The 11,328-nt window shown below is 38.1% G+C and overlaps 1 protein-coding gene across 1 annotated transcript in view; it reads right to left on the bottom strand.

The window, feature by feature from the left end:
• Positions 1–5,845: 5,845 nt before the first annotated feature.
• Positions 5,846–11,328, bottom strand: part of ZNF354A (zinc finger protein 354A) — a 33,353-nt gene continuing 27,870 nt past the window's right edge. The window contains exons 4-5 of the mRNA XM_006898137.1: positions 10,178–10,181; positions 5,846–7,387 (exon numbers count right to left, since the gene is read on the bottom strand). Coding sequence (XP_006898199.1) covers positions 5,846–7,387; positions 10,178–10,181 — 1,546 coding nt within the window. The remainder of the gene's footprint in view (positions 7,388–10,177; positions 10,182–11,328) is intronic.

The raw sequence follows: 11,328 nt of genomic DNA, 5'->3' as shown, positions 1-11,328 counted from the left end.
CTCACCCTTCTGCCCCCAACCCTCACCTCCTTGTACCCCCAATATGTTTTTCCCAATAAAAAAAAAGAAAAAAGAAAGAAAATACCATGCATGGACTTCCAAGAGAATGAACAGTTCTGTTCTGGAGAAAGTGAAACCAAGATAATTCTTGGAGGCAAGGACTTTGAGACTTTGTCTGACATGTTTTGGAAAGGATATGATGCTTGGAAAGGCTAGAGGAAAGGCAGGCGAGGGAGACCCTGTATTAGATGGATTGACATGGTAACTAGGGTAATAAGGTTGGGTGTGTCAGAGGCAGTGAGATTGGCTCAAAATAAAGCAAGGTTCAGAGGTACTGTGAATAGGGTTCCTTTAAGTAGTAGTTGACTCAATGGGACATAAGAATTACTCAACAGCACATAACAACATCATTTCTTACTTTCTCAAACTCACTGCAGCAGTCCCTGTGTGTCAATTCATTTGGTTGAGAGTCTATCTCTCTTTCATGGACCCTCTACCTTTCCAAGCTTGATGTCCTTCATTAATTAATAGCTTCTCTAATGCCATGACCAAAGTCCGTGGGAGGAAGATTTGTCATCTTTGCCTCGAAGGAGCATCCTGGCTGCACTTTCTCCAAGACATAGTTGTTTGTTCTTTCAGCAGTCAGGTGATATTCACTATTCTCCAATACCACAACTCAAGAGTATCAATACTTGTTCTGTCTTCCTTACCTATTGTCCAATTCCCAGATACATAGCAAGTTGACTGAAAAGACAACGGCCTGAATCAGGTGCATGTTAGTCCTCAAACTAACATGATTTCTCTTTGGTAATCTGGGGAGGTCCCTCATTCCAGACTTTCCCAGTGTAACACATCTCCTATCTCCTAACTGCTGGTACCAAGGGTGTTGATTGAGGATCCAAGCAAGACAAAGTCATTGATAGTTAAAATATTTTTTCTATTTATAAAGATTTCCTTTTCCTTGTTTTGTACAGTCAAACGGAATCTGACTGGCACAGGAGGAGACTGCCCACTCTTCTCCAGCAAAGCATTTGGTAGTATGTATAATTTTATCTATTAATCCAGCAGTAGAAATTTTGTTTTCTTGATGTTGAGATGAGTTCCATCTTGAAGGCTGTAGTCTTTTATGTTACACAGCAAGTGTATCAATGCCTTCTTATTTTCAGCAGGTGAAAATAATACAGGTTGTTCATGATTCTTCTTCTGATCCTTATGCCGTATTCTTTTTCATACAGTCCAGTTTCTGGAATGATTTGCTTAGTATGCAATTGGAAAGGTATGGAGAGAGGTTACAACTCTGGTGCATAATTTTCTTAATTTTATAGCATGCACCTGATATGGACCACGGTCTTCACAATTACTTGCTATGCATCAGAAAGCTGGACAATGACTAGCAATGATAGAAGAATTAATGCCTTTGTGTTGTGGTGATGGAGAAGAGTATCAAATATACCACAGACTGACAGGAGAACAAACAGGTTCATCTTGGAGAGGTTGAAACCATGCTGTTCCTTGGAGGCAAGTAATCTGAAGCTCTATCTGACATAGTTTGGATATGCTGCAAGAAGGAACCAGTACTTGGAGAGGGATATCATACTTGGAAGGGTGGAGGGACAGTGCAAGAGAGGATGAGGTGGATTGATTCAGTGACTGGGGTAATGGAGGTAGATGTGTTAGAAACAATGAGGTTGGCTCAGAGCAGAGCAGGGTTCAGAGCTGTTGTACATAGGGTCACTATGAGTCACAAGTGATTCAATGGCACATAACAACAAAGTGTTCCCTTGTTCTGTTCAGGCAATAGCTTTTTGATCTAGGTATAGGCTATTAAGTGCTCTGGTATTCCCACTCTTAGCAATGTTAACCATAGTTTGTCTTGACTCACAAAGTCAAATGCCTTTGCATAGTCAATAAGGCACAAATAGACCTTTTGGTATTCTCTGCTTTCAGCCAAGATCCACCTGACCTCAGCAATGATATCCCTGCCACCACAGCCTCTTCTAAATTGAGGTTGGACTTCTGACAGTTCTGTGATTGTACTGTTCCCTGTCAATGTACATATTTAATACATATGGAGCAAGGATATAGCACTGATGCACACATTTCTTAATTTTAAATCATGTAGTGTTCCCTTGCTCTGTTCATTGGAGAGTTTTTGTCTAAGTGTAGAGTTCCCATTCCTCTCAATGTCAATCATACTTTGTAATGATTAACACAGTCAAATGCCTTTGCATAGGCAATAAAACACAAATTTATATCTTGATATTCTCTGCTTTCAGCTAAGATCTATCTGGCATCAGAAACAGATTCATCTTGGAGAGGATTAAACCAAGCTACTCCTTGGAGGCAAGGATTCTGGGGCTTCGTCTGACATACTTTGGACATGTTGCCAGGAGGGACGGGTCCTTGGAGAGGGACATCATGCTTGGGAGGGTGGAGGGACAGCGCAGGAGGGGAAGACCCTGTATGAGATGGATCGATTCAGTGACTGGGGTATCGGGATGGGTGTGTCAGAGGCAGTGCGGTTGGCGCAGGATAGAGCAGGGTTTAGGGCTGTTGTGCATAGGGTCACTATGAGTCGGAAACGACTCGATGGCACATAACAACAAACAACAACAACTATGCTGTTGTCAATCTGATAACATTAATTACATCTCTGATATGGTGGTGTAGGTGTCACTGAGTTGAGTATGACAGCACAACTCCCCAGATTCCTAGCCAAGTTAATGTAAAATTAAGCGACATAGTGTTATCGTCATTTTTGCTGTTGTATGTTGAGTGTGACTCACAGAGATCCTATGAACAGCCAACCTGAAACTTGCCCTATTCAGTGTCATCATCATCAACTCTGAGACACTAGATCCCATTGCTGAAGTCACAGAATCAATCCATCTCGTTGGAGGTTTTCCTCTCCGCTGACGCTTTATTTTTCCAAGCACAGTGTCCCTTTCCAAGGAATAGCCTCACCTTACTACATGTTCAAAGTATGAAAGACGAAGTTTTGCCATCTTTGTCTCCAAAAAGCTCTCTGGTCACACCCTTTTCAGGACAAATCTGTTTATCCTCTTAGCAGTCCAAGGGATATTCAGTACTCTTCTCCAGCACCAGAACTAAAAGGCATCAATTATTCTTCTGTCATCCTTATTTATTGTCCAGCTCTCTGATGCATGGCCAGTGATTGAGAAGACCATGGTCTGAATCAAGCACACTTTAGTCTTCAAGCTGACATCATGGTCTCTTATAATTCCAGATTAAACTTCTGACAGCTCTTGTCAATTTGGTTCTTCTGGCAATTCAAGGCTCGAGTTGAAATACTAAAGGATGCTACTGGCAAAATCTTGAATGATCCAGGAATTACCAAATGTTGGAAGGAATGTGCAAAGAAACTGTACCAAAAATAATTAACAAAAAAAAATAATTAACTGATACAGAATCATTTCAAGAAGTATCATATGGTAAAAAAAGAAGCTCAAGCTGCACTGAAGGGATACGCAAAAAATAAGGCCCCAAGACTTGATGGTATACCAGTTGACATGTTGTAACAGTTGCAGCCCTGGACATGCTTTCCATTGTGTGTCAAAAAATTTAGAAAGATATCTGGAAGTAGCTGGTGGCCTGAAGAGATCCATATTTGTTTCCATTTCCAAATAAAAGGTTATCCAACAGATTGTGGAAATTATTTTTTTAAAAAAACATATATTACACACAAGTAGTCTTGGTGAGAATTAGTAAAAAATGGCTAGACAAATGGGGAAGGAAAATCCTTTTTAAGTCTCAGTCATTAGTATTCAGTGGATTGACACCAAATGTTGACACTGGATGAACAATCAGTTTCCATGCAACCAATTTCAAGTAGAAAAGTCTCAAATCTGGAAAGTCTGATGTTGAGATATGATCCATATTTCAGGATTCATTTGATCTTCTGAAACAAGCAATTTGAGTACTCCTCACTTTCACCAATCATAGTTGTGTCATCTGAGATGCTGATGACACATTCCTCTTCATGAAGTCCAACTTCTTGAATGATTTACTCAGCATACAAATTGAATAGGTATGCAGAAAGAAGACAACACTGATAGACAACTTTCTTGATTCTAAACCATGGAGTGTTCCTCTGTGTTGATCTGGGCATAAGTTTCACATTAATATAATTGTTCTGTGATTCCCATTCATCTCAATATTGGTGATAATTTGTTGTGGCCCAGAGCCAAATACCTGTGCGTAGTCAATAAAACATAAGTGGACATCCTTTTGGTATGCTCTTCTTTCAGCAAAGATCCATTTTATATCAGCAATGATATCCCTGGTGTTACAGCTTCTTCTAAAACCAGCTTGAACTTCAGGCAGTTCCCTGTCATGTTACTGTTCTAGACACCTTTGGATGATATTCAGCAACGTTTTGTTTGCATGTGATATTAATGAATAGTGTTGGATAATTCCCACATGAAAAATAAGGAATAATCTTTGTACTACTTTTATGACTTGCAAGTAAAATATTGCTGAAGATAATCCAAAAACAGCTACATGTTCAAAATTTCAGGATAAAATCCAAACCCCTTAACAAGGTAACAGAAGTCTTTTGTTATACTGCCTTTGCATTTTCCTCGAACTAACTTCAGCATCTACCATCTCCCTGCTCATCATGTGTTTCATTATGTGTTTCCCCAAACATGCCAAGTTTCACGCACCTACATTCCACATATAGTTCCTGTTTGCTCATCTTACTTCTCTTAAAGTTACTGGAAGCTTTTTTACTCTCTCCTAGGTTACCTGGTTAAATTCCATCACCTTTTGTCATACTGGGGAAATTTCTATGTCAGCATTACAAAATAGTGTTACAAAATATTAAAAAATATTTCCTGAACATGTGACCTTTCAGTTAGCACAGTTCACTACAGGCTATACCATCACAGCTCCCAAAAAAGTATATGGCAGGTAGATTTTCATAATCAATATGACTGCAGAGCAGAAATAACAAAACAAATCAAAGCAACCACAAAACCTCCAAAAGTAGAATTGGAAATTGGATAGGAAATTCCCTATTCACCACAATTACAAGAACAAACAAGGAAGAGAACAAATTTTTTTTTGTGAAATTCATGCACAATGCTTGACTGCAAGTCAGGAAAAGAACAAACTCCAGAGGCTAAGAGGTAATTTACAGTTTATTTTTATCTTTTTTCTAAAAATGTCCTTTTCTATAAAAATGTATAAATTCTTTAATCAATTATTTTATTATTAAAATGGTATAAAATATATTACTAATTTACATAGTTTATTGTTTTTCTAGTGTAAAATCAGCACACATAACCACCTCATCAAGACTCTTATGATGGTAGTATCTAGTGCTATGGGAGCAGGAGGGGAAAAAAGAAGTAAAATTTTTATTTTACAAGTTATCCAAGTAAACGTATTGGTCAACTTAAGGAATTATGGAATTCTTCATTTTATGGGTTTTTTATGTTTGTTTTCTGAAGTGAATGAATGCTTTCCACATATTTATTACATTTTGTCATTGCTGTTGTGTGCCATCTAGTTGGAACTGACTCATAGGTGAACTTCTAGTGAGTTCTCAGAGGATGTAAATTGTATAGAAGGAGACTGTCTCTCAATTTCCCAAGGAGCAGCTGGTGAATTCAAATCACCTGCCTTTGGGGTGGTAGTGCAAATCCTTACCCACCAGGCCACCAGAGCTCTATGTTATTACAAAGTTTACCCTTTAGATTTAGTGTCTGATGAGGATAAAATTATTGTAGACATTTTTTTCATGTATATTACATATATTACATCAAGTATGCAGTCTTTAATGCACTTTGGCTTAAGGCTTTCATATATGCAAATATATTTTCTATGGGTTCTCCTCAATATGAATTTTATAATGATTAGTAAGGGATGATCTGTGATTGAAGAGTTTCCCACATGTATTACATTCATAGGGTTTCTCTCCAGTATGAATCCTCTGATGGGCAATACGGGATGAGCTTTGCCTAAAAGTTTTCCCACACATATTACATTCAAATGGTTTTTCACCTGTGTGAATTCTCCGATGCTGAATAAGAGCTGAACTTTGGCCAAAAGATATTCCACATTCCTGACACCGATATGGTTTTTCTCCAGTATGAATTCTCTGATGATTACTAAGGGATGAGTTACACCTGAATGTTTTCTCACATTCATGACATTTATAGGGTCTTTCTCCAGTATGCATTCTCTGATGCTGAATGAGAGCTGAACTTTGTCTGAAAGCTTTCCCACACACTTTACATTTACACGGTTTCTCACCAGTATGAATTCTCTCATGAATAATAAGTGTTGAGTGAGAACTTAAAGCTTTACCACATTCACTACAATTATAAAATTTCTCACCAGTATGAATTATCCGATGCCTATTAAGTCGTGAAATTGAAGTGAAGCCTTTTCCACATTCATTACACCTGTAAGGTTTTTCTCCAGTGTGAATTCTCTCATGTTGTATAAGAGATGCACTCTGACTGAAGGCTCTTCCACATTCACTACATTTAAAAGGTTTCTCTCCAGTGTGAATTCTCTGGTGGTAACGAAGAGATGAGCTAGACTTAAAGGTATTTCCACATTCATTACATAAATATGATTTCTTTCTAGAATGAATTCTCTGACATCCAGGAAGGGATGATTTCCTACCTGGGTTATATTTACAGGGATTTTCTTGAGCATGAACTTTCTGATGTATAAAAAGCCCTGACCTTAGACCGAAGGATTTACCACATTCTTTACACCTATAGCTTTTCTCCACAGTATGGGTTCTCACATGTTTATAAAGGGATGTACTTAGAGTGAAGGCTTTCCCACATTCTTTACATACATAGGGTTTCTCTCCAGTATGCGTTATTTGATGCTGAATAAGAGCTGAACTCTGGCTGAAGGCTTTCAGGCATTCTTTACATTTAAATAATTTCTCTCCAGTATGGTTTTTCAGATGTTTACGAAGAGATGAATTGTTAGTGAAAGTTTTCTCACATATATTACATTTATATCGCTTTTCTGTTGTGCTGATTTTTTGTTGATTATGCAACTTTGAATGCTTTTTGAAACTATTTACTTGTGCTTCACATTTTAAGGATAACTTTTCCCTAATTAACATTTCCTGTGTAACAATGTCTGACTTGAGATTGAAATTTTGGCCAAACTCAATATTTTTATGGATTCTTTCTATAGTAAGGATTTTTTTGTGAGTTACTGAAATAATTTTAAAATCTTCTTTTTTATTAGGTTGTTTCTTTAATGTGTCTTCATAAATATAGGGGTTTTCTGATTTGAAGTACTTGCGTTCATTCCTTTCAGACTTTTTTATTATCAGTCCCCGAAATGATAAATCTTGTGTCTGAGTTGACTTTGTGGGTTTTGTATTGTTCTCCCATTCTGGAAAAAAAGAAGAAAGCAGAAAATTAAGATACGTCTTGTGAATTCATAGTATCTGCCTACTGATACTAATGTATAGAACAAATAAAAATTATTATTTAAATATGGTATCTGGCTAGATAAAATTAAGAGTGGAAAATAGAAAAGTTGTGTAGCATAGAAAAATAATAGATAGGAGCTATAGTATTAGGTGGGGGTAAAAAGAATAAAGTAAGCCCACTTAACATGTTGCCGCAAATTATAGCAAAATGTGTTTCTAAGCATGATCATCAATTTAAAAGTGTGTGGCAATTAAAAAAAAAGACTGACCTGGAGAGCTGTCTAACAAAGAGCAGAGTAAGAGATGAAAAAAGGAGTATACAGTGCAATAAGAATCCTGACATTTGAGTCCAAAGTCTATTATGGAATACTAAATCTGGAAAATCTTCCCTCTTTATCTACTTGACAAATTCTTTTCTATCTTTTAGATTCAGTTCAAAAGTTGATCTCTCATTGGGACTCTTATTCACTGATAGTGGGAAAGTAAACTGGTACAACTCTGGAAAGTAGTCTGGTACTTTCTTAAAGTTAGAAATAGAAATACTATTTAAACCAGCAATTCCAGCACTGGGAATATACCCTAAAGATATCAGAGCCACAGCTCAAACATATATGCACACTAATGTTTATTAATGTTAAGTTTGCTGTTAGGGACCTCTCTAAAGTACTCAAGAGCAATGGTGTCTCTCTGGAGACCAAGGTGCGTCTGATACAGGCCATGATCTTTGCAATCACTTGTTATGCATCAGAGAGTTGGACAATGAGTAGGGAGGATACAAGGAGAATTGATGCCTTTGAGCTGTTGTGCTGGAGAAGCGTATTGAATGTACCATAGACTGCCAAGAAAACAAGCAGATTCATCCTGGAGAGAGTTAAACCAGGCTACTCCTTGGAGGCAAGGATTCTGGGGCTTCGTCTGACATACTTTGGACATGTTGTAAGGTGGGACAGGTCCTTGGAGAGGGACATCATGCTTGGGAGGGTGGAGGTACGGCGCAGGAGGGGAAGACCCTCTATGAGGTAGATTGATTGAGTGACTGGGGTACTCAGGATGGGCGTGTCAAAGGCAGTGTGATTGGCACAGGATAGAGCAGGGTTTAGGGCTGTTGTACACAGGGTCGCTATGAGTCGCAAGCGACTCGACAGCACATAACAACAACGTTTATTGAAAAGCAAAAAAACTTATAAAACACCCCGCATCAACCTGTGCCAGGAGCACCATCATAAGAAATGTGGATTTCTTCCAGTTGATTACCTAGGTAGCTCTCTTAAAATGTTTTAGTGTTGCCTGGACTGCTCACCTGCCTGGAGCACTAGACGATGGCCCCACCACCTGGACATCTCAGACCTACTGCCTGGAGGATGACATGCTGTTGCCCCTCTGAACTGTGCCAGGAGTACCACTATCACAGGTGCTTCCCCCTTCCAGAGCTTGAGCTCCATTTAACTGTGGACCCTTTGGACCCACCTAGCTGCAGCAGTTGCCTGGCAGAGAAAGCTGCTAATTTACAGGCCATATCTCGCCTCAGCTGAAGCAAGTCTTCCTTTGAGTCAAAGGATCAGAGAGAAACTTGGACAGGGTAGCTGCCCCTCCTCCATCTGGAGCAGTGAGATCTTGAACCAAGGTAATCAGATTAAGGGTCTGCTAAGGCCACAGGCATGAAAAACTCTACCACAGCAATGACATGGAGAAAGTAAACTACCTCACACCCTATACAAAACCAAAATGAGATGTCACCACCAAGAAGTGATCATAACACAGTATCAATGGATTTCCTGAAGACAGAAATTTTGATGGAACTTTCTGACACAGAATTCAAAAGAACAGGGATTGGACATTTTCAATGGGTAAAAAAGAAGCTCAGAGAATTGTAAAACTCTGCAAGGAAAACCCAAGAGGAATTTTAAAAAACAATCTAAGACAATGCAGATAAAACAAACAAGGCCTTAGAGGGTCTGGAAAAACAAGAAACTACAATCCAGAATATGAGGACCAGTGTTTCAGATGCTGTCATCATGCTGGAGGGATCTATGAACAGATGGAACACAGAACAGCAAAATAGAAGACAGAATTCTCACCACTGATCTCCTAGAACAAAAAGTAGACTCAAAAAGGAAGAAAGAGAAGAAAGCCTAAGAATAATGTGTGACACCAAGTGGAATAAAATGTGCATAATCAGAATCCTAGAACAGGAAGAAGCTAGTAAAGGCACTGATAAAGTTGTGGAAGAATTACTAGAAGAAAACTTTGCAGTCATAATGAAGAATGAGAGAATATATGTTTAAGAAGCTGAGAGAACTCCATATAGACGATACAGACCCTAAAAGAAAAACACCAGGGCATATCACAGTCAAATTTGCTAATACCAAAGAGAAGGAAGGAATTCTGAAAACAGCTAGGGAGAAATGGAGAGTAACTTATAAAGGGAAGTGGGATTAAGTACCAATTTCTCAGCAGAAACCATGCAAGCAAGAAGACAGTGGAATGGCCTATATATCAAGCATTTAAAGGATACAACTGCCAACCAAGAATACTGTAACCAGCAAAACTATACATCAAGTATGATGGAGAGATCAAGATATGCTCAGAGAAGCAGAACCTAAGGGAGTTTGTAAAAACAAGACTAGAGTTACAGGAAATATTGAAAGAATTCCTTCTTACATAGATGCCACAGAAAGCAAGATGGAGCAAAGTAGCCAGCAACAACACCAAAAAGAACTCAACAAAATGATAGAAATAAACCTTGCTTCTCCATAATTACACTTAATGTGAATGGTTTTAAATGCACCAGTGAAGAGGAAAAGAGTAGCAGATTGCCTAAAAAGACAAAACCCATCAATATGCTGTCTACAAAAGATACATTTGAAAAGTAAAGAAAGACTAAAAAGAAAAGGATGAGGAAAAATATACCAAGCAAATGGCAACCAGAAAAAATGAGAAGTAGTAATATTAATCTCTTATAAAATGGATTTCAGTGCAAAAACCATCACAAAGGACAAGTGAAGTCACTATATAATCCTTAAAGGATCACAAGAACAAGAAGACATAACCACAATAAATACCATGCACCAAATAATAGAGCTTCAAAACAGGAAAAGCAAATGTTAACAGAAGTGAAAAAAGAAATAAACATCACCACAATAGTAGGAGATTTCAACACACCACTCTCAAGAGAAGAGAGAACTACAAGAAAGAAACTCAACAAAGATGATGAAGAAATAAACCACACAATAAACCAACTCGATATCATATATTATAGGCTAACACACTCCTACAAAAGCATAGTATACCTTCTCCTACAATGTGCATAGAATATTCTCCAGAATGGATCACATTTTAGTTCACAAGGTTCATCAATAAATTTTAAAACATAGAAATAATACATAATATCTTCTCAGAACACAATGCTACAAAATTGGAAATTAATAAGGAGAAAAGGAGAAAAAAAATCATACATTTGGAAGCTGAACATCCTGCTTGATCATGAATGGACACTAGAAGAAATAAAAAATAGGGGGGGGAAGGTTCTTGAAACAGTGACAATGAAAACACAACTTACTAAAACAAACAGGACAGCAAGTAATAAATGTTAGATAGGATGTGGAGAGACAGGAAATCTTATACATTGTTGGTGGGATTTTAAAAATGGATTAAGAAATTATGGTACATTCAGTATGATATAATACTATGTAGCATCATAACAAACTGTGGCTGCCTCTGAAAAGAATGGGAATCCCAGAACATTTAATCGTGCTAATGCGAAACCTATACTTGGACCAAGAGGCAGTCGTCAGAACAGAGCAGGGCAACATTGCATGGTTCAAAACTGGGAAGGGTGTACGCCAGGGATGTGTCCTATCTCCATACCTTTTCAACCTGTATGCAGAGCAGAT

Source organism: Elephantulus edwardii, unplaced genomic scaffold (assembly GCF_000299155.1).
Source record: "Elephantulus edwardii isolate Elephantulus edwardi_28Jun2011 unplaced genomic scaffold, EleEdw1.0 scaffold00221, whole genome shotgun sequence".
NCBI lineage: Eukaryota > Metazoa > Chordata > Mammalia > Macroscelidea > Macroscelididae > Elephantulus > Elephantulus edwardii.
The sequence above is the reverse complement of the archived record's forward strand: the minus strand, read 5'-3'. Positions and strand labels throughout refer to the sequence as shown.